The sequence below is a fragment of the Odocoileus virginianus genome, chromosome 10 (genome assembly GCF_023699985.2).
Source record: "Odocoileus virginianus isolate 20LAN1187 ecotype Illinois chromosome 10, Ovbor_1.2, whole genome shotgun sequence".
In the NCBI taxonomy this organism is placed as follows: Eukaryota; Metazoa; Chordata; class Mammalia; order Artiodactyla; family Cervidae; genus Odocoileus; species Odocoileus virginianus.
Window position 1 is genome coordinate 23180589 of NC_069683.1, and position 23653 is coordinate 23204241.

Sequence of the window (23653 nt, forward strand, 5' to 3'; positions counted from 1 at the left end):
CTAATGGTATTTTTGTTATGTGTTAGTCATCATCTGATAATAGAGAGGTACGAGAAAAGTCAATGTTATTGAACGATATCCTAGAACTATTTATTCACTTGATGAGGGCAAAAAATAGATTCATATTTTTTCTCCTTCCTTATAGGTGTCATCCTGGGGGCAGTATGTGGAGGACTTCTTCGCTTGGCATCTCCTATCCACCCAGATGTGGTTATGCTAATAGCGTTTCCAGGGGATATACTCATGAGGATGCTGAAAATGCTCATTCTCCCTCTAATCATCTCCAGTTTAATCACAGGTAAGACCACTTCTCTGGCACTGGGTTGAAGTGGGTCATACTCCTGCTCCTGCTTTTGGACTGACCATAAAATCTCAATTTGGTTGAATCAATGAATCGGATCATCATCTGTGTCATTTCACTTCAGAGTCTTGGTTTTCCTATCTCCAAAACTGAAATAAGCAACCCTAAAAAAAAGAGTTTGCCGTCTATTGGTCGGTCCATCTGTCTGTGCAACAAAAGATAAAAAGGAAATAGCCATATGTTAAAAGTGATCATCTCTATAGATTTTAATTTTTAATGTACACTTTTCTCATTTTCTATACTGTACTTGTTCAGAAACTGACAAATAAAGATAACGCATAGAAAAAGAAGTTTTTTCTTTAATATTTAATTGGGTGTAGAGGGAAGTGGTTATTAAAGATAAATGAAATACTAGATAAGAAACTCTTGGAGTGTTTCAGAAGAAAGATACCCTTAATGTATAGTTCATGTCTACTTGTTTTTTGGCTCAAAGAGTTGTTTCATTTGAAAGTATCTTTTTTTTCCCCTCCCTGGGCTTATACAGGTAGTTTCCTCCTTACCAAATATTACTCAAATGTTGTTGAAATTGTTGCATTTTAGAGACTAAGTTCTGGGTTAGGGATGAAGAACTGGGTTTTGGTTTGTATCTGGGGGACCAACAGGCTGGGAAACCTTGAGAAATCTGTTCTAGACCATCTACCTTATGAATATAGTGAAACTCTGGTAACTCCAAGAACTCTGTAACTCAGCTGTTACAGTCTCATAGCTGGTTGACCAATGAATCCAGTGAGGGAAAGAGCTGACACTCAGTGTCAGGAAGGTGTTAGCATTCAGCCTTAGACTGAGTAAAGCTGTATTTTACTTTAAATGCTCCTTTTGAAACCAGAGAAATTTGTTTTCCATGCTTGTTTAATAGACTGTACATTAGCCAACCCAGTAAGGAAGTCTCATTTCCATTAGTCAGAGTTAGACTTCAGATTGTAAGGACAAATAGGTCATATATGGGTCAGCTTCATTCAGAAAAGTTAATGTCAATCATAGCTTCCTCCCCCATGGCAAAAAAAGACTGATCCCCAGTAAAAGTTGCATGTCTCAGTCTAGTAAAAGCAGGAACTGAAACCAGGAAGTAGAAAAACTGAAGAAACTACTGGAAAAAAACCCAGTGAAGGCTGGAGTTTTTGTGACTTGCTTGGAATTTCTGCTAACCATCACAGAAGCTTCTGAGATACAGATGAAGCTTCCACCCATGCTGGGTGTTTTGCGCATGTGTCCTGACATCCCTGCAGAAGGTCAGAAAACGTGGTCTCCATCACGAGTGATAGGGCTATGCTAGAACCATTTCCACTTTCCCAGACTTTGGATTTTGTGACCCTTAATGTATTCAAAAGAGATTTTGAATACATAGGGCTACCAACCTTTTGTTTCCCTAAGTGAGGACCTTCAAACAAACAAACAAGAAAACCTAACATGTACCAGCATCACCACTTCATAAGGAAAGGATTTCTTAATACCTAAGAAGTGGGAAGGACATAATCTCAGAATCAAAAATTGAATAGAGCATTCAACTTTCACTATCACAGGCTGAAAAAAAAATGTTGCCACCAATCAGTTTATAAACCCTGGACCAGATGTTCTCCAACTCTTCCCAGTTCCCTGTGTGCATGTGATCAGTCGCACAGTCATGTCTGACTCTTGTGACCCCCGTGGACTGCAGCCCACCATGCTCCTCTGTCCATGGGATTTTCCAGGCAAGAATACTGGCGTGGGTTTGGATAGAATTGTGTCTCTTGTGTCTCCTGCGTTGGCAGGCAGATTCTTTACCACTAGCACCACCCTCTAGAGTCTCAAAAATATCCTTGGAAAATTGAATCATAAACTGTGGCAATGACCAAATATTCAGTTGAAGGAGGTTTAATTAACCATTAATACATTTGAGTAATACAAAGCCAAGGGTTGGTATAGGTATGCGCGCCAAGTAGCTTCAGTCGTGTCCAACTGTTTGCAACCCCATGGACTATAGGCCATCAGGCTCCTCTGTCCATGGGGATTCTCCAGGCAAGAATACTGGAGTGGGTTGCCATTTTCTCTGCCAGGGAATCTTCCCAACCTTGGGATCAAACCCAGGTCCCCTGCACTGCAGACGAATTCTTTACCACTGAGCACCTGGGGAAACTGTGGGTATGCAGACGGGGGCAAGTAATAGGAAGATAATGGAACTGGACTTCTTTTTCTATCCAGGGTTGTCAGGCCTGGATGCTAAAGCCAGCGGCCGCTTAGGCACAAGAGCTATGGTATACTACATGTCCACAACCATCATTGCTGCGGTGTTGGGGGTCATCCTTGTCCTGGCCATCCACCCAGGAAACCCCAAACTCAAGAAGCAACTGGGGCCTGGGAAGAAGAATGATGAAGTGTCCAGCTTAGATGCCTTTTTGGACCTTATTCGGAATCTCTTCCCGGAAAACCTCGTTCAAGCCTGTTTTCAGCAGGTAACCCAGAGTTCTGATAGTCTTACGTCTCCAAACTCCAGTGTTATGAAGGTGATAACTTTGAGACTATTTCAGCAAATCAGCTGTGGGCAGTAATTTTTTTCATATTTATATCTCTGCCTAAGTGTTGTGGGGGGTCCTCTGGGGCAGAATATTTGGATAGGAGTCGCTTAGTCTTTTTTTTTTTTTTTTAACTTCCATTTCTTTTGCAGTATTTTTAATAGCATTTAGCTCTGGAATTTCTCTTCTCCCTTTTTCTGTTTGTCTCTTTTTCTTCTTTTTGGTTCTTGTCTCTTTATCATCCACAGGCACATTTTTATCACCCTTGCCCACAACCTTCTAGAGTACCCAGTGGTTCTTGATCTTAGCAATGTAGCGAAAGCACATGTGGTCCACTTCAAAATGCTTATTTATGCTCTACAAAATCAGAATCTCCAGAATGGGCCCAGTAATTGGGTATTCATCCAATTAATACTTGAGGGTATTTGTCAAAGTAATACATGAGGACTGTAGAAATTTAAAGAAATTTTTAGATGCACATAAAGTAAAAATTCAAGTCCCCATGTCCCTTCCCTAGACTACTCATGTTTCCTCCTATGTGTGTATATATATATATATATATATTTGTCACATATATGTTGTGTATATGTATATAAAATTAAAAAAATATCTATCTGGGAGTATTGCATCATACATACGGTGCTATATTCTACTTTCTTGTTTAACAGGGTTTTAGTGTCATCTCTCTTTTTCTGTTGTTGTGTAGTATTTCTAAAGGATAATTTCTAGAAGCAAAACATGCCTTGCCAAATAGTTGATATTTTGAATTTGCTGATGTTATAAAAAATGGTCCTAAAAAAATGGTCCTACAAAATTTGTAGCAATATATACTCCTACCAACTGCGTACACGCATATCTGCTTTTTTTAACACACAGTTTTTAAAACCTGTTGATTCTGCTGGGTATATTACCGGCCAGAGTTCTTAGACTCTAGAAATTGATAAGAGGTCAGACGAGAAATTCAGGCAAGGCTGCAGCTAGAGGGAGTGAGAACAAGTAACAGCCTCTTTTGCTTTGTCCCTGAATGTGTGTGGGGGGGGGTGGCGGGTTGGGGGAGTGCAGGGGTGCAGGACAAGCTGGTCCCTTAAACTGGGTGAGGGTAGGGTAGTCCAGGGGTTAGGCCAGTAGGGTGCCTTGGGTGGTCTGCCCACTCCCTTGGTGGCACTGTGTGCAGGGGTCATGCCTGGTACCCTGCTTTTGTTCCAGAAACCTCAGAAGTGGCAGTTGGGTTTTGGGCCTTTTTGCATTGTGTTGTTCATAATTTGCCTCAACCGTGCATGCATGCAGTTGTCTTTAGTCCCTAATAACTTCTTTTTCCTGTTGATTGAGGAGACATTTGCCCCGATGCAAGCGTGGTAGCAAAGGGTCCTGGGTCCCGGGTCCCAAATCCTAGCCTCTCTCAAGTAAATTCACTGAGTCAGCTGCCCAGACCCCCCTCAACAGGCAACCAGCCTCTTGTCTAGACCCAAAATTAGTTTAGGTTAGAATACACCTCCGTTCCCATTAGCCCCGGTTGGAAGTAAACTAGAACCAAGGGACCTCCTTCAACCATTTCCAGTGAATCACAGAAGAATAAAGTTAGGAAACAGGTTACAGAGAAGAGAAGTCTGCATCTCCAGCTGACCTCAAGGTGCCATTCCCACCCACTGCTGAGCCAGTGCACTCTGGATAAATCTGGAATATGGTCTGTGCTTTCCAACGCCACTTTGGATGCACTTGTAGCAAGGAGCTATATTAAAGGAGACATCCCAGGCAGGAGAAGCTGAGTGGGGAGTGACTAGAAACCGACTCGGGGGCTTCCCTGGTGCAGTGGACGGGAGTCCGCCTGCCAGTGCAGGGGACATGGGTGTGGTCCCTGGTCTGGGAAGATTCCACGTGCCACGGAGTGGCTGAGCCCGTGTGCCGTGACTGCTGAGTCCGCGGGCTGCGGCTGCTGAAGCCTGCATAACCGAGGGCCTGTGCTTCGCAACAAGAGAAGCCACTGCCACAGAAGGCCTCGTGCCGCAAAGAAGAGGAGCCCCCACCCGCCGCGACTAGAGCAAGCGATGAAGACCCAGTGCAGCCGTAAATAAGTACATTTAAGAAAATAAAAACATTCTTTGTCCTGCAAGGAGTCATAGATTGAAAAAAAGAAGAATGAAACAGGCTAGGGAAGGGGTGCTTCCAGGTACCCTCTCTCTAATGCCCCTGCCCCTCAGCCAGCCTGTTTAGAAAGACGAACTTGCTGGTTTTAGGGCAATGGACAGGTGCCAAGTCTATTCTTAATGTTTTGGAAAGAGCTCTCTGGAGCGGGAGCAGCGGGAGACTGAGCCGGTAGGAGACCCGGGGTGGGAGTAGTATCGGAGGGAGGGGAGAGGGACAGATTTGGGCTTCCCTCCGGTGCCCGATCATGACCACGCTCCATGCAAGGAGTGCCTTTTGTCTGAGTGAGTGAGGCAGGACTGAGAAGCAGGCAGGCCCCTGGAGCTATGGATGTGAGCTAGAGGAGAGTTCTTTGGTGTCAGCCATGCTCACGCTCCCTGAGCTGTCTGGTCGATGGGCAATCTCTGCAGGTTGCTGCCCCAGCCAAAGGGCACTGAGGGGTGGGGGGCAGCACCAGGATGTGGGGGGCAGCACCTTCTCCGCCCGGCCCTGGACCCACACCTCCACTGGCAAAATTCACATGAGGAGTGAGCCCTTAGTCTTCCAGCGAAATCCAAGGACATAGTCCCTTTGGGTTAGGACTACTGGGGGGAAAAAAAATCATATGGAATATTTTACCTCAGGCTGAGGGAGGGTGCAGATTTCATAAGCCAATCTCTGGGCAGCCCAGAGGAAAGGGAGCTTAACGTGAGTGCAATCCCACGGGCTTAGGAGGGTCTTGAAGAGGGTTGGAAGACAGGGAACGCTTAAACGGTGACATGGTATTGCCAGAAAGAAAGGCAGAGAACCCCGTCTGGATGGCAGCATCCCTAGCGCCTGGCCTCCAGCTCAAGCCACTCACCTGTGCTCTTGGGGAGCAGCATTTTGGAGTCAACAGAGCTCACTTTGAATCCTGCCTTAGTAACTACTAACTCTCGGTCCTAGGGTTAGTTACTCAGCCCTGTGAGTCTTGAGGGGCTCCTGTTGATATAAGAGATAGACAGATGTTGCATGATCATGGAATACCTGGCCACCTGATCCTGGAGGCCACCATTCATTCAGGCCAATGGCTGTGGTGGCGCTAGTGGTAAAGAATCCGCCTGCCATGCAGGAGACTCAAGAGACAAGTGTTCGATCCCTGGATCAGGAAGGTCCCCTGGAGAAGGAAATGGCAGCCCACTCTAGTAATCTTGCCTGGAGAATCCCATGGACAGAGGAGCCTGCTGGTCCATGGGGCCGCAAAGAGTCGGATATGACTGACGTGACTGAGCACACACATGGCCATTACCCTTTGGAGCTTTAACTATTTTAGCTTTCTCAGAATAGGCCTGTATTTGGCTATGGTCCCCACTTTGTCCCCAGGCACATGACTCTGTTGTCCATGGAGGCTTCCCTTCAGATCTCCCCTGCATTCTCTCTTTGGGCCATCGTTGCCCAGGTCCAGGGGGCTGTGAGCTGCCTGCTCCCATTCAGCCGACCTGCCCCTCTCCCAGCACAAGTGCATGTGGCCAGGTTGGAGCACAGAGCACTGCCTCGCCCCAGGGAGTGTATGCTGTACTTCCCGCTCCCGGTTAGGAGAGCCGATCTGCTCAGCCTTGCTTACCCTTGAGCTCAGCTGCTGGAGGATTGTGTCCACATAGTTTAGCAGGCAGCACAGCTGGTAAAAGAACTCGGGGGTGGTCAGTGCATCGAAGTTGAAGTCCCAGTAACTCTATGACATCTGACGAGTCACTTGACTTTTCCATGCCTCTGCTTCCGTATCTATTCAGGCTTCAGCCATCTGTCGCCTACTACGTGCCGGCACTGACATTCTAGGATTCTGCACGCCTTCTATTTTCATGCCCGGGGAAGGAGTGATTCTCTGGGCTCAGACGTTGCATTTTCACAGCATGCAGAGTGCCTGGCACCTTTGAAAATAGGATGGCTGCCCCCAGATGTCGAGGAACAGCCCAAGAGCTTCTTAGGGGACTGTTGGCCCAGAGATGCTTGGGGAACAGGAAGCAAGTCTTGGCATTATTGCCCGGAAGGAGAGGCTGTCTTCCCACCTCACACCTCCCTGCTGTGGTGGCTGCTGGTGGCTGGCACATCTGGCAGCCAGGTGGAAATCCCCAGCAGAGCCAGGCTCTGGGAGGAGCCCGCATGACAGTGGGTCTGTGAAGACTCCGTGTGACGGAAACCAGGCAGAGAGAAGCAAATCATGTGGGTTATGGGGTGCTGATCTGACCCCCACCAAGACCCTCTGCCTCCTGTTCCGGGCCATACCCAGGACCCATCACAGGGGCCAGCAGGTCATCCAACTGGGTCTCATATTTGATATTGTCTCCCTGGGAATGAAAGAAGAAGACAGGCGTCCCTCCACTCAAAGCTTGTGTCCTGTTACTGACCGTACTGCTCATAGTAGTTACAAGAGAATGTTATAAATCCTGTCCCTACCATGGGATGAGGACAGCCATTTCTCACCTGTATTTGTGCCTTAAAGCATCACTCTGTCAAACACAGACATATAAAATATTCCCCAATTTTATAATCTCGTTTATGACATTTCTTAATTATTTTTTACCTATTAGGAATTTTAAAACATAATTGGCTAGGATTTTGGTAATTTTAACCGCATCTTGTCTTTATGTTTTTTCCCCCCACCCCATTAGATTCAAACAGTGACAAAGAAAGTTCTGGTGGCCCCCCCATCAGACGAGGACAGCAATGCCACCGACGCTGTCCTCTCGCTGTTGAACGAGACTGTGACCGAGGCTCCGGAGGAGACCCAGGTGGTTATCAAGAAGGGCCTGGAGTTCAAGGATGGCATGAATGTCTTAGGTGAGTACCCTTGTCTTCACCGCCTTGCCGGGGCCACGTGGCCGGCCTTTCCCGCAGAGCAGCACCCGGGCCTCCCTGTGTCCTTCTCAGAAAGCCAGTCACCCTGCTGTCCTGTAGGTGGAGCAAGAGGCTTTCTCTGGGGAGCGATTTGAGGGTAACTGGGACTGAGAGTTGAGATGAAGGGCAAGGGAGAAGGCTGGAGCAATACCAAGTGGGGGTGTGGGGACTGGAGTCGGAGAAGGAGAAGGGACTGACGCTCACGGGGCACTTCCCCCGACTTTCTGTCTGGTGTTGGCCAGTCACTTGCTCTGACTCTCCATTTCATGAGGTTACACTTCCAAGTCTTTCATTTCTTTCTTTTCTAGCCACCCTTGTGTGAGTCCCAAGACTGTGTAGGCATAAGAGCTGTCCCGCCCCAGTCCTCACAGTCTATAAACAAAGGCAGTACTTTTAGAAATGGAAAGTGTTGGCATTGGTGCTTAAAGGAGCTTCTCAAAAGGAGAAGCTTTTGTTTTAACTTTCTGGGATTCCAGGGAGCCCTTTCCCCAAGTGTGGAACCATCTGAGCATGCCATCACAGAGGTTCTTTTTTTTTTTTTTCATGTATTTTTATTAGTTGGAGGCTAATTGCTTTACAATATTGTAATGGTTTTTGCCATACATTGACATGCACAGGGGTTCTTGGACTTTGCAGTTAGACCAGTTTGGATCCTGTTTGCATCCCTTGTGGACTGCATCACTGATTATCTAACTGTGGACAGATTCCTCTATGTCTCAAGATTCATCTGTAAAGTGGGCATGGAGTTGGCATTTCTCTTGTAGATCATTGTGAGGATTCCGTGAGACTGTGCACATGGGCACAGCAGTATGTGCCATGTGCTTTATCACGTGAGCTACTCTCATCATTAAAGGTGAGCTGCTCAGTAGAAAAAACCCATAGAAGATACTCCTATCATGGGGATAACTCTAGTTTGCTCAGTTTACTCCCCACCTACCCCCTGGGTCCATTCTCCCCACCATAACCCAGTCCACTGTTAGAATGGTGTCCCCAAGCCAAGACAGAGGGACATTTGGTCATAAGGGACAAGAAATGGGAAATCTATGTGGAAGAAATATGCTGATCCATGCAGAGTGAGCTTTCTAAGGATTTGAATGAGAGCTCTTTAGAAAAGATTGAGCTCTCTTTGTCATCTAGGAGATCAAATGCCCTTGTCTCTTTGGTAGGGGTGTCAGTTAAAATACGGGGTGCCCATTTCACGTGAATTTCAGGGCTTCCCTGGTGGCTCAGATAGTAAAGCATCTGCCTGCAATGCAGGAGACCTGGGTTCCATCCCTGGGTCGGGAAGATTTCCTGGAGAAAGAAAAGGCAACCCACTCCAGTATTCTTGCCTGGGAAGTTCCATGGATGGAGAAGCCTGGTGGGCTACAGTCCATGGGGTTGCAAAGATTCAGACACGACTAAGCGACTTCACTTTCACTTTTCACTTTCAGATAAACAACAGATAATGTTAAAGGGTTATATCCCAAATATTGCACCAGATATACTTGTATTTAAAAAATTCACTCTTTATCTGAAATTCAGATTTTATCTGGGAGTCCTTTTTTTTTTTTTAATCTAAATTTGGTAACCGTACTCCTTACTCATCCAGAATGGTTGACTCAGCAAGATTGCCCCACCACTGAAAAGTGTCTTTTTCTTTGACCTGACAGGAAGTGAGAGTGAGGGAAGAGATAAGGAGACCAGGTTGCCAGGCAACAGAAGATCAATAAATATTGTTGACAATCAGTGGGAGGCGAGAGGAGGAAGGAGAAAGTGGGAGAGTTCCTCTGAGGAGGAGGGTTTGCAAACACCTGCATCCAACCTTGAGTGGCTCTTCTTTGCCACTGCCCAGATACCTGTGACCTTTCAGGCATTCCCAACTCCCCTTGTCCCCCCACAACCCACGGTCAATGTGGCCCCACCGTTTTGTACTGTGGCCATGAGTAATGGGGTCAGGCTCTGGAGTGAGTCATTCAGAATACTTTTTGTGGTCGTTTCCAGCATCTTGGTGGATTCTGGGAAGTCACATGACCTTTGGTTGTACTGGGGAGTTTCACCACCATTCAGGACTTGCTCAGCCCCAGTGACCAAGTCTAAGAGGGCTTTGTTCAAATGAAACACTGGTTGTTCCAGAGAGTGAGTTCAATGAGGCAGTGTTTACAGAGGGAAATGACAGGCTGGCCATGGGTTTCTAAATGCAGATTGAGGCCCTGGAAAGCTAAGGGAAGTTAAACTGTTGAGAAACTTCCCATTTACAAATCATGGCTGAAATAAGGTTCTTTCCATGGTCTTCCAAGGCAGAGATGGTGGCTTTTTTTTTTTTTTTTTGGTTTTGGTTTGTTTTTTGGCTTTGGAAAGTCCCAAGGATCAAGCATTGCAATAGTGAAGATAAAAACTCCGCTTCCAGCCTCCCACTTCTTTAAAGACTCATTTCTCTACTCCCCAAACCTCCAGACTACTCTGGGCTTCACTTCAATTCAATCCCAACCACTTAAGTCAACTCCTGTGAGAGATTGCTTCTTTCAACATCTCTCTCTCTTATACTCATGGAGATGGACACTTTCTGCTGACCCTGCCAGGGATGCTATTTTATCCCAGTTCTTTGGGACCTTGAGACCTTGGGCATTTTCTCTTAAAATTTCCAGATGGAATTAACCATGTGACACTAACTATTCTCAGCCATGATATTCACAGATTATCACTCACCACACACCTAGAAAACTCCTCTCTGTGGGCTTGAGATGAGACTAAATTTGATTTCCTCTATTACTGCAGAACTAGGTCACTCTAATTCTAGGTCACGCTAATTCTCATTACACCTTTGTGTTTATGGCCAAAACTGACTTGTAAGTCACTAGTTAATGTTTCTGGCTAAGAGCTAAAAAGGGGAAATATTAAATATAATGGATTAAGAATTTCAGTGCAACTGCTAGATTCTTTTTGCTGAAGAAGAGAGGGTCCAGCAAAGGATAGTTGAACAATCTGGGTTGATATGTACTTGGTATGAGAAGTGAATCGTTTTGGTAACTATGGAAAAGGCAAATTCAGAAGTTTGGAAAGAAAGAATTTTCCTCTAAAAGAATCAAATCATAATGCTATAATTTACCTTGATATGGCTCAAGACTGTGGGCATAAGTGGACACTTTAGGAAACTGGATATAATAGGGAGGGGCTGGAAATAAAGTCTGCCAACATGGGACAGAGTAGGTGTAAGGAAAAGGAAGGGGAGAGAGGGAAGAGTGGATGGCCCATACTGCAGGGCAGAAAAAAAGTCAGATGGGCAAGCAAGGGCCCATTGCCAAGGGGACAATGACATTGACTTATAGTCCATGGCAGTCATTAGCATTGGAGCACCAAGACTGGCAGTCACAGATTGGTAGTTGGGCCCATGATGACTGGTTATCAGAAATCCAGAGACACTGCCTGCCCCCCCACAGTCAGTATGGGGACATCTGTTAGCCATGGAGTGCACCCCAGACACTGGGAGAGTCTGAGTGAGACTCCAGGGTGAGATGCTGAGGAAGAGGGGTGGAGGGAGTGATGGCAGAGAGAGTTTTCTGGGGAGAGGAAAGCTGGGTCTTGCCTCGGAGGAACTAACATATCAGACAGGTTTCCAGGACAGATACTCAGAGAATGAGGCAAAGGCAACACAGAAATAAGATCCAAGGTTGGTTGTTGGTCTTGGTCCAGGACTTAGTGCAATTTGATGCTGACATCAAGAGGTGGGGACGGGCTTCCTCAAACCCTCCTGGCCTGGGATTAGATCGACCCTGGGAGCTGGGGTGCGGCTGCACTTAGATGTAAGTCAAGTGACATCAAGTAAAAGGAGAAGAGGGCCAAGGGGCTAGGAAGTAACAAAGAGTATATTCTAGTTTTATGATCCTGAAAAAAAAAACACACACACAGTAAAAAAGAAAGTATTCTAACCGTTTGGACCTTGGAAAAAATGATGATGAATTAATAAATAACAGGTTAAATCCAAACAAACTGGGTCATCTGGGGTTTCCCAGCTGTTTTGGATTTCTCATTGCTTTCCCTTTGATTTTTCAAGATTTCTTCCTCCTTCTCAAATTAGCAATAGAAAAACAATTTTATGTTTAGGATTTCCCTAGAGTGAAACATATACCAACCATATATTAATTTGGGATAACACCAAACTAATATAGACATAACCCTGGCAGAGACTGAATTGGCTAATTTATCTCTACTCTTCTAATATTGACTCCAAAGTTTGCATGATAATCCCCAAGTCCCAACAAGCCTTCCTTCATTAATCTATGTACTAATGGAACCCGCTTACACATGACTTCATAAGTGAGGGGGAGAGAGAGAGAAGAGAGTGCTTTAGTTTGGAATGAAAATGAATTCATTTTCTCCAAGGAACTAACCTGCTTACAGTTCAGCTTGCTCATGTGGAAAATATTCAGGAAAGCCATAGTTGTGCAGGGGAAAGGTATTTTCAGTGTGGGACATAATACTTCTGTCTTTTAATGCTTAATTCATAGGGTAGCTGGTAGTGAGAATGTGGCTGCATACACAGGAGATGGTTACAAACAAGAAGAAAACATGTATTTTATCATTTGTCCTTTTGTGTCCTGTGATTCACCCAACAGGTCTGATAGGGTTTTTCATTGCTTTTGGCATTGCCATGGGGAAGATGGGCGAGCAGGCCAAGTTGATGGTGGAATTCTTCAACATTCTGAATGAAATTGTAATGAAGTTAGTGATCATGATCATGTGGTAAGTGGATCTGTTCTTACATCATTGTGGTGGGGGTGTGAGGTGGTCTTGGGGTCTCCAAAGGACCCTGGACCCTCCTAGCAGGAAAGAGTGAGCAAGCATGAATCAAGGAAAGATTTCTCTGGAAAGACTTTGAAAAAAGGAATGCAAATCTCTTTTTTGAAACTTTCCATAGAAAATGGGCAGGAAAACTATATAGCCTGTGGGCCAGATCTTACCTGCCATTTGTTTTGTGTGACCTGTGAGTTAAGAATGGGTTCTATGTTTTTGTTTTGCTGGAAAAAAAATCCAGAATAGTAATATTCACAACACATGGTTATGCAAAATTCATATTCAGTGCCCATAAATAGTTTTGTTGGGACCCAGCCTACCTATTTGCTCATGTATTGTTTAGGGTTGCTTTTGTGCTAAAAGACAGAGTGGAGTAATTATGACCAAGACTGTGTAGACTGCTAAGCCTAAAAAGTTTACTGTTTGACCCCTTACATAAAAAGTTCACCCATCTCTGCCCTGGAGGAAAAGAACACACCCATACACACAAAACCGAAAAACCAAACACCAGACAAGCTGAAAATATCAATCAGTAATCATGAACCTGAGCAATATCAGGATACACTACACTAAGATAGGGCCAAGATCCCAGAGATGTGGCATGACCCAGGGTGTGTGGAAGAATCACTTCTCCAATATTCTGGTGTCCAAAATGAAATGCCTCTTAGATCTGGGTTCGCATGACTCATAAAGAAAATAAGTAAATAAATAAATAAAAGAGACAGTTCTCAGGCTATGCAAGAAAAAGTGCCATCACACAGGATTAAGTGCTCTTGGAAATCTGGTTCCACCCTCTAGTTTTATAGCAGAGAAAACTGTGGTCCAGAGACACTAAATCTTGATTCTTTAACATTGTCATGATTACCTTGATCTTTATGGCTTTCCTTTTATCTGCCAAGAGTCATGAGAGTGCTTCATACCTCTCAAGTGCAATCCCTACAACCCTGCAAAGATGGTGTTATGGTTCCCATTTGATAGAAAAGGCAATGGGAAAAGGTTCATGGAGGTGAATTAACTTGCCTAAGATGATATAGGCAGGGAGAAGAAGAGCTGGTGTTATACTGACATCAAAGTCTGTGGTGTGTAGGTGGGTGGGGGTTTTGATGTTGTTTGAATCATGTGAGTGGTATTGTCTCCACTTCATCTCATGTGTGTTTCTGGTCAGTGGTTCTGAAGTTTAGGGTAGCCCAGGAGAGCATAAGCTTCTCCTTCACAAGGGATCTGTGTCACTTCCAGTTACTAGAAATTTCTTACCAGATAGAATGATTTTTACATGTATGCATTTCAGATCCCTATGATGGTCCTGTATGCCTTCCTGGGAATAAAGTAAAACCACTCTTAGACCAAATAGCATGTGTGTTCTGTTTGCCACGGAAATTCTGGGTTACAGATTCCTTCACTCTGCCTGCTCCAGTCCCCTACACCTGCCTCCCCAATCCTCCTCCACTTTCCTTCCCCTGAAATTCCACCTGTTTCATCTCTTATTGCTTTCCTTGGCCCTTACTTCCCACCTTCCAAGGGCAAAATCTGTTCTCAACTTGTATCACCAAGCAAAGTAATGTGCCAGTAGTAAATTCCTACTAAAACTTTAGGAACAGTGGGCTAGCTGAAAGCCCCAGGGTCTCAGATCAAGAAGATGTTCCTCATGGTTTCATGAACCATATTTAATAGTTCTGGTCTGTTCTGATCATTGCTTTATTGACTTTGGAAACACAGGAAAAAGTCTCATACAATAGTGTGTTCTTTTCAATTATTGTATTGATTCTTCAACTTCCTAGGCAAGGCTAGATTTCTAAATATTTCTTTTGTGTGAAGATTTAAAGTCACACACAATGTCATGCTGTAGAAATATTTTAAAATATCTTTTAAGGGCTTTTCTGGTTGGTCCAGTGGTTAAGGCACCGTGCTTCCAATGCAGAGGGCATAGGTTCAATCCCTGGTTGGGGAACTAAGATCCCACATCGTACAGCCAAAAAAAATAGTCTTTTGAATCCATTCTGAGCTTGCTGAGAGTTTAATAAATGGTAATATGCAAAGCTTCCTCCAGCCCAGCATTTCTCATGATGTACTCTGCATATAAGTTAAATAAGCAGGGTGACAATATACAACCTTGACATACTCCTTTTCCTATTTGGAACCAGTCTGTTGGTCCATGTCCAGTTCTAACTGTTGCTTCCTGACCTGCATACAGGTTTCTCAGGAGGCAGGTCAGGTGGTCTGGTATTCCCATCTCCTTCAGGTTTTTCCACAGTTTACTGTGATCCACACAGTCAAAGGCTTTGGGTCTGTCTAGTCAAAGCCATGGTTTTTCCAGTAGTCATTTATGTATGTCAGAGTCGGACTATAAAGAAAGCTGAGCGCCAAAGAATTGATGCTTTTGAACTGTGGTGTTGGAGAAGACTCTTGAGAGTCCCTTGGACTGCAAGGAGATCCATCCAGTCCATCTTAAAGGAGATCAGTCCTGGGTGTTCATTGGAAGGACTGATGTTGAAGCTGAAACTCCAATACTTTGGCCACCTGATGCGAAGAGCCGACTCAATAGAATAGACCCTGATGCTGGGAAAGATAGAAGGCAGGAGGAGAAGGGGACGACAGAGGATGAGATGGTTAGATGGCATTGCCGACTCAATGGACATGGGTTTGGGTGGACTCCGGCAGTTGGTGATGGACAGGGAGGCCTGGCATACTGCGATTCATGGGGTTGCAAAGAGTCGGACATGACTGAGTGACTGAACTGAACTGAATATGCAAAGCAGAACAGGCCTCTTAGTTTTAAACATTAAAGATCTGCCTTTACTTCCTAGAATTCCTAGCAGAGTGAGCACCCTCACTGTAAATATGCAGCTCCGTTTTCTTTACTCTGATGCCAGTGATGTGGGTTATGTATGAAAATTCCTTCCTTGATCCATGCCAGTGTCATTTCCACTGAGCCCTTGAAGCAGAAGGAATCTTCTAGGAAATCAAATGAGTCATGGGATAAAGTGTAGCCTCCCTTCTCCCCAGGGATGGAGTGGGTGTGGATCAAAATGTTTCTTCTTCACTGAAACCAAAACTCCTAAAGATTTAGCATCATATCCCAGGCGATGAAGAGCAATTGTGAGTCAGGAGCAAGGCCTATGGAATGGTTTCTGACAGCTGTTTGGTTACCGCATCCAGCCCAACAGTCTGGAGGGTGTAATATGACATGAGATGTCAATCCTACATATTTATTTCATTCTTCAGCTGCCTTGCCAGCAATTGATGATGATGTGTATAAGAAGGTTCTGGATAAAACAGCCAACCACATCTTAACTGACACCCTCAAAGCTTAAGTCATCAGAGTTCTTTTGTGGTCATCTCTATGCAATAGTAAGAGCAGTAATCTTAGTTAGAAAACAACCTAGTGCTGCCACATGACCCTACAATCCCCCTCCTGGCCATATACCCCCCAAAAACATGATCTGATAGGATACATGCACCCCAATGTTCATTGCAGCACTATTTACAGTAGCCAAGACATAGAAGCAACCTAAGTGTCCACTGACAGGTGAAAGAGCAAAGAAGATACGGTTCATGTATACAATGGAATATTAGCCATCAAGGAGAATGAAATAATGTCATACGTACTAATATGGATGGATCTAGGGATTGTCATGCTGAGAGAAGTAAGTCAGACAGAAAGGGAGAAATATCATATGACATCCTTTATATTGGGAATCTAAAAAGAAATGATATGATCGAACTTATTTACAAAACAGAAACAGATTCACAGCCTTAGAGAATGAACTTATGGTTCCCGGGGGAAGAATGGGGGCAAGAGATGGTTAGAGACTTTGGGGTAGACATGTACACATTATTGTATTTAAAATGAATAACCGACAAGGTCCTACTGTATACACAAGGAACTCTTCTCAATGTTATGTGGCAGCCTGGGTGGGAGGGGAGTTTACAGGAGAATGGATACATGTATATGTATGGTTGAGTCCCTTTGCTGTCTATCTAAAACTGTCACAACATTGCTAATCGGCTATACTCTGATATAAAATAAAAAGTTGTTTAAAAATGTTAGAAAAGAGTAGTAATAATAGCACAAAGCATCATTGAGGAGATTGCTATTAATCTAACAATGCTAGCGTGTGATGTGTTAGTCACTCAGTTGTGTCCAACTCTTTGTGACCCCATGGACTGTAGCCTGCCAGGCACCTGTCCATGGGATTTCTCAGGCAAGAATAATGGAGTGGATTGCCATTTTCATCTCCAGGGCATCTTCCAACCCAGGGATGGAACCCGTGTCTTCTGCATTGCAAGCAGTTTCATTACTGTCTGAGCCACTAAGATGTTAAATTATAACAGAATTATTAAATTCTGCTATATGTTCAGCACTTTTTCAATTATTCTCCTGTATCTATTATTGAGAAAGTAATAATTGTTATAATTATTATTTTAGGTCATAACTAAGATTTTCCAAATTCCTGCTACATGCCTAATACTGTTCAAGTATTTTACATGCATTGACTCTTTTATTTGTCACAGTAAGACCTAGTGAAGGTGCTTCACTCAATATGCCAGCAAATCTGGAAAACTCAGCAGTGACCACAGGACTGGGGAAGGTCAGTTTTCATTCCAATCCCAAAGAATGGCAATGCCAAAGAATGTTCAAACTACTGCACAATTGCACTCATCTAGCAGAGTAATGCTCAAAATTCTCCAAGCCAGGCTTTAACAGTATATGAACCGTGAACTTCCAGACGTTCAAGCTGAATTTAGAAACAGAAGAGGAACCAGAGATCAAATTGCCAACATCCACTGGATCATCAAAAAAGTGAGAGAGTTCAAGAAAAACATCTACTTCTGCTTTATTGACTATACGAAAGCCTTTGACTGTGTGGATCACAACAAACTGTGGAAAATTCTTAAAGAGATGGGAATACCTGACCTGCCTCTTGAGAAATCTGTATGCTGGTCAAGAAGCAGCAGTTAGAACTGGACATGGAACAACAGACTGGTTCCAAATCTGGAAAGGAGTATGTCAAGGCTGTATATTGTCACCCTGCTATTTAACTTATATGCAGAGTACATCATGAGAAATGCCAGGCTGGATGAAGCACAAGCTGGAATCAAGATTGCTGGGAGAAATATCAGTAACCTCATAGACACAGATGACACCCCTCTTATGGCAGAAAGCAAAGAAGAACTGAAGAACCTCTTGATGAAAGTGAAAGAGGAGAGTGAAAAAGTTGACTTAAAACTCAATATTCAGAAAACTAAGATCATGGCATCTGGTCCCATCACTTCATGGTAAATAGATGGGGAAACATTGGAAATAGTGAGAGACTTTATTTTGGGGGGCTCCAAAATCACTACAGATGGTGAATGCAGCCATGAAATTAAAAGATGCTTGCTCCTTTGAAGAAAAGCTATGACGATCCTAGACAGCATATTAAAAAGCAGAGACATTACTTTACCAACAAAGGTCCCTCTAGTCAAAGCTATGGTTTTTCCAGTAGTCATGTATGGATGTGAGAGTGGGACTAAAAAGAAAGCTGAGCGCAAAAGAATTGATGCTTTTGAACTATGTTCAAAAGTGTTGGAGAAGACTCTTGAGAGTCCCTTGGACTGCAAGGCGATCCAACCAGTCCATCCTAAAGGAAATCAGTCCTGAATATTCATTGGAAGGACTGATGCTGAAGCTGAAACTCCAATACTTTGGCCACATGATGCAAAGAACTAACTCATTTGAAGAGACCCTTAGGCCGGGAAAGATTGAAGGCAGGAGGAGAAGGGGACAACAGAGGATGAGATGATTGGATGGCATCATGGACACGATGGACATGAGTTTGAGTAGGCTCTGGGAGTTGGTGATGGACAGGGAAGTCTAACATGCTGCAGTCTGTGGGGTCACAAAGAGTCGGACACAACTGAGTGACTGAACTGAACTGAAGACCTAGCAAAAATAGGTACTTTGGTGAGCCTCATTTTCTAGATGAGAAAACCATGCACATTGGTTAGCTTGCCCAGTGTTGCATGGCCTTAGTAATGGGAATTTAGAGAAGTGTTATTAAACTCAACTTCTATCTGAACCTGGGGTCCTCCTCTTATGAGCTGAGTGACATTAGGCAAGTTAGATACACTCTACACTCCTCATCTTGACCTGTGAGATGGATTGATCATAGAATCCACATCATAGGGTTGCTTTGAGAATTGAGTGAAATTGTGACAAATAGTTGTGGAGCAGTTCCTGTGTGCTGGGACCTGCCTAAGCATTTTATATGAACTAGTATTGTCATTAGGGCTTCCCTGGTGGCTCAGGGGTCTTCCCCAGTGGCTTGGCTGGTACAGAATCTGCCTGCAAGGCGGGAGACCTGGGTTTGATCCCTGAGTTGGGAAGATCCCCTGGAGAAGGGAAAGGCTACCCACTCTAGTGGACTGTATAGTCTCAGTTCAGTTCACTGTATAGTCTATAGGGTCACAAAGAGTCAGGCATGACTGAGCGACTTTCTCTTAACTGGTAGCCCAGCAGTAAGAATCTGTCTGCAGGAGGCACAGGAGATGCGGGTCCAATTCCTGGATCAGGAAGATCCTCTGGAGGAGGGCATGGCAACCCACTCCAGTATTCTTGCCTGGAGAATCCCAGGGACAGAGGAGCCTGGTGGGCTACAGTCCATGGGGTCGCAAAGAGTTAGACATGACTGAAGTGACTTAGCAAGCTTGCAGGCACAATATTGTTATTATATTGTAATTACCATTATTATCAATTCAATCCATAACCTTTGTTTCTCTGTGCTCATGAATTCCTTAAGAAGCCTGCAAAGCCCTCTGAATCACCTAAAACAAAGAAAGAAAAACTCTTAATTTTGGTGTGATTTTCATATCCTTATTTTTTGCAGAGTGCTTTAAAACTTTTTTTTTTCAAAATCTGCAAAACATATTGAAAGTAAAACTTTTCATAATCTCACCACCATAGAAACATAAAGTAAGAAGTGAAATCTCTCCTCACTGTTTTAATTCTCCCTCTCAGTTAACCCACTACCACCATCCATCCACCCCCAGTCCACCCAACCACCCATCCATCCATTCATTCTTTCACTTCCAAAATACTTTTGAGCATGTCTTCTCTGCCAACAACAATGTTAGGCACTAGTGATATAATGGAGCCTGGAACTGACTTTCACTCTATCCTGATAAAAAGTTCTAACCCCCATATGGTAACTCTCAGCAAAAGTGACTTTTCGGATAGCCAGAAACTCTCCTGAAATAAAATGGGAAAATGGAGATTTGTGTTTCTTCCTTACCCTGAATATGGACAGCACCTTGGGTAATTTTTGGAATGTTCATCTTTATTGACAAGCTCTTCCAACTCGAGTTCTCTTGAAATCTGCCCCAAGCTGGTAGACCGGTGTTGTTATTGGCAACGGGTGGGACAGAACCACAGTGACTTCAGGGCAGGACTGAGAAAGTCCCTTCACTTACCTCTATCCACTCCAAGCATCTGGCCCACCATCTGTCCTGTCCTTGAAAGTCCCCGGTTAATCATTTTAGTGGGTTAAAACTGGAAGCCTTGAATAAATTGCAGCTAAATAATTAAGGAAATGGTTTCCAAAGACTAACCATGGAATATCTGTATTTCAGCCATTGCAGATCAGATTTTATTGCTGAAAACACTGATTTCTAAACATGTCAGAATGGCCTGGGGAACTTGTTTGAGGTATAAATGCCCCGAGGCTAGCTCTAGGAAGTTCTAACTCAGTCGGTGTGTGGTGAGTTCAGGGAATCCATGTTGTTTCGGGCAGGCCAGGTGATTTGGAGGCAGGAGTCTGTGGTTACGTGGACTGAGATCAGCATATATTAGTGCTGTGGATGAGCCTGTTTGTGGAGTAGAGAGCAGACCTTGGTGAGAACCTTAAGATAACAAGAACTGAGGTGTGAATGGGCGGAGGAAGGAAAGAGTGATGCAACAGTAAGAAAAAGATGCCACAGACCAGTCCTGGATGAATCAATGACTTTGAAAATGCTGCCCAGAGCTGAGGATACAGCCAGTTTCAGGGCAGCATGGGAGCCTTTTCCTCCCCCAACCCTGTAGTCATATCCTTCTGATTTAGAAACTGCTGGGCATCACTTGGCTTTAGAAACCTCACAAGAGTTCTCAGCCTCTTCATGCACTTTGATTTATGGCTTTGGTTGTTTGCTTCATCACTTTAAGTGGTGATCTTGAGTGCTTACTCATAAAATCATCTGTAGTTGGGTGGCAGTAGCCTGTGAGATACCTTGAAAGTGAAAGTCACTCAGTCGTGTCTGACTCTTTGTAACCCCACGGACTGTAGCCTGCCAGGTTCCTCTGTCCTTGAATTCTCCAGGCCAGAATACTGGAGTGGGTAGCCCTTTCTCTTCTCCAGGGGATCTTCCCAACCCAGGGATCGAACCCATGTCTCCCGCATTGCAGGCTGATTCCTTACCAGCTGAGCCACCAAGGAAGCCTTAGAAAGTCTCTTTAACTCAGACTTGACTCATTCAGCATGGTGATGAGGGGACATGGAGTAGATGTGTGGAAATAGAACATGCAAGGGACTCCTGTGTCAGGAGTATTCCCCCATGGCTCAGTGGGTAAAGAATCTGCTAGCAATGCAGGAGACAGAGGAGCTGTGGGTTCAGTCCCTGGGTTGGGAAGATCCCCTGAAGGAGGAAATAGGAACCCACTGCAGTATTATCACCTGAAAAATGCCATGGACAGAGGAGCCTGGCGCGCTACAGTTCACAGGGTCGAAAAGAGTCGAACTTGATTGAATGGCTAAGCACACACACCTGTGTCAGCAATCAGAGAACTAATGGTCCTAACAGGGGTTGGTGGGGAGCAGGACTTCTGATAGTGTGTGCATATATGCAAGTTCAAAAATGTAATCACAGACTTCCCTGGTGGACCAGTAATTAGGATTTCGCCTTCTAATGCCAGCGGTGCAGGTTTGATCCCCAGTCGGAGGCTAAGATCCCACATGCCTTGCGGCCAACAAGCCAAGGCATAAAACAGAAGCAGTATTGTGACACATTAAGTAAAGACTTAAAAAAAAACAAAACCCAATTCTCACAGCAATCCCATGAAGTTGTAGTTAGCCTCTCTGAGCCTTGACTTGCACATCTCTAAAATGGAAGTAAGTCACCAACCAAGGTCATAGAGCTGGTAAATGGCTGGAGAGGCTCCGTGTCTCATGTAATTGTGCATATGACTCCTCCTCATGGCTTTGCTTTAACCCAGGAAGTGCTTGCTTGCTCCAAACACAACTGATAGGAAAAAACCCACCAAATCTACTCACTGTCCTTGTCTTTTTTCTGACCCCCCTCCCTCAGCTGGGAGCCTGACTTCATTTGCCCCACAGTCTTTCTTTCAAATATATTCAAAATTATTAATAAGGTAGCAGTGTTCCCACAGACATATTCATTTCAGTCAGAAGTGTCATGGGCTGAACAATTTCATGCTCCAACGCCAGCAGGTTAAGCAGTGGAAAAAGGGGTGTTGCCAGACATGTGAAAAGTATACCCAAGGTGAGAGAGAAAGAACATGGTTGGCTGAATGAAGAGTGAGGACAACAGTAGATTGTTTCCAAGCATACTATAAAATAACAATAATATAGAAATAGAAAATAAGTTTACTTTAGGATAGATTGGTAGGTGGCAAATTGTTTGCTTCTGTACAAAAAGCTACAACTGCTCCTTCAAGGAAGTGGTTTGGTGGGTAGAGGTGAAAACCCCCAGTGGTAGAGTTTCACAGATCTGAGATTATTCTCCTCCTCCTCTTTCCTGGTTTCATGATCTTGTGCCAGTTATTTAACTTTTCCAAACCTCAATTTCCTCATTTGCCAAACAGCCATAAAGAGACCTTGGTTTTAGGGTTGTGGTAAGAATTAAATATGTGGATCTCCCCCCATAATGCTTGAAATACGATGAGTGGCAGTCAGCATTCTTTTTGGAGTAAGTAGAGAAAGAAACACTTGGAAGTGATAAAATCACGTTTCTCTAAACATGCTCATTGGCTCATATGATTTTCTTGTTTGGGCAGCTCTCTCTCTCTTTCTTTGTATTTTCTAGATTCCTTCCAAGCCAAAAACAAAGCACAATTTACAAACCCCAGTGTTCATAAATTGATGAAACTCGAATGAGTTTTCTGGGAAGCTCTAGATTTACTCTCAATTTTCAAGAAAGGAGATATGGAATACAGAAGTCAAACAAGATTATTAAAGATGTAACCTGGGTGTCTCTTAACTTTAAGCGTGGTGCTTGTTTAAGAGGCAGTAAAACTTGTCTCCTCTAGCCCTAAAAAATTACCTGAGTGGGATGGGGAGGGAGGTGGGAGGGGGGTTCAGGATGGGGAACACATGTAAATCCATGGCTGAGCCATGTCAATGTATGGCAAAAACCACTACAATATTGTAATTAGCCTCCAATTAATAAAAATAAATGAAAAAAAGTTTACCTGAGCAACAAAGTTTATCTTGGGGTTTTTCATCAGAGCAGGAGCCACTGGGACCACAGGAAAGATTTCAGATAATGTGGCTAGTCAGAAGCAAAATATAGTATGTATTGAGTCTCCTGGTCCTCTTTTGTAAACACTCTTTGTACAGAAATGTGCAGGGTTTTCCTCAGGGTGTGGTACCTAGGAGGGCCCAGGTTTTAAATTCTGAATCCCGTCACCAGCTCCTTCATGCTTTTTCTTTTCTGTTTTTCAGGTACTCTCCTCTGGGTATTGCCTGCCTAATCTGTGGGAAGATCATCGCAATCAAGGACTTAGAAGTGGTTGCTAGGCAACTGGGGATGTACATGATCACGGTGATTGTCGGCCTCATCATCCATGGGGGGATCTTCCTCCCCTTGATTTACTTTCTAGTGACCAGGAAAAACCCTTTCTCCTTTTTTGCTGGCATTTTCCAAGCTTGGATCACTGCCCTGGGTACCGCTTCCAGGTAGAGAACACCAGACATCACCGTTTCTCTCTGCTCGCTCCTTTAACTTCTCTGCCACTCCCTTTTCAAAACCTTCCCATCACAATACTCAATGAGAACACTTTTCA

At 44.2% G+C, this 23653-nt stretch overlaps 1 protein-coding gene across 1 annotated transcript in view; it reads left to right on the top strand.

Moving 5' to 3' along the window:
• The window catches only part of SLC1A2 (solute carrier family 1 member 2), a 159581-nt gene that overhangs the window by 97812 nt on the left and 38116 nt on the right, over window positions 1–23653 (top strand). The window contains exons 3-7 of the mRNA XM_070473187.1: window positions 146–298; window positions 2540–2790; window positions 7620–7788; window positions 12441–12567; window positions 23313–23546. Of these exons, the coding sequence (XP_070329288.1) occupies window positions 146–298; window positions 2540–2790; window positions 7620–7788; window positions 12441–12567; window positions 23313–23546 (934 nt within the window). The remainder of the gene's footprint in view (window positions 1–145; window positions 299–2539; window positions 2791–7619; window positions 7789–12440; window positions 12568–23312; window positions 23547–23653) is intronic.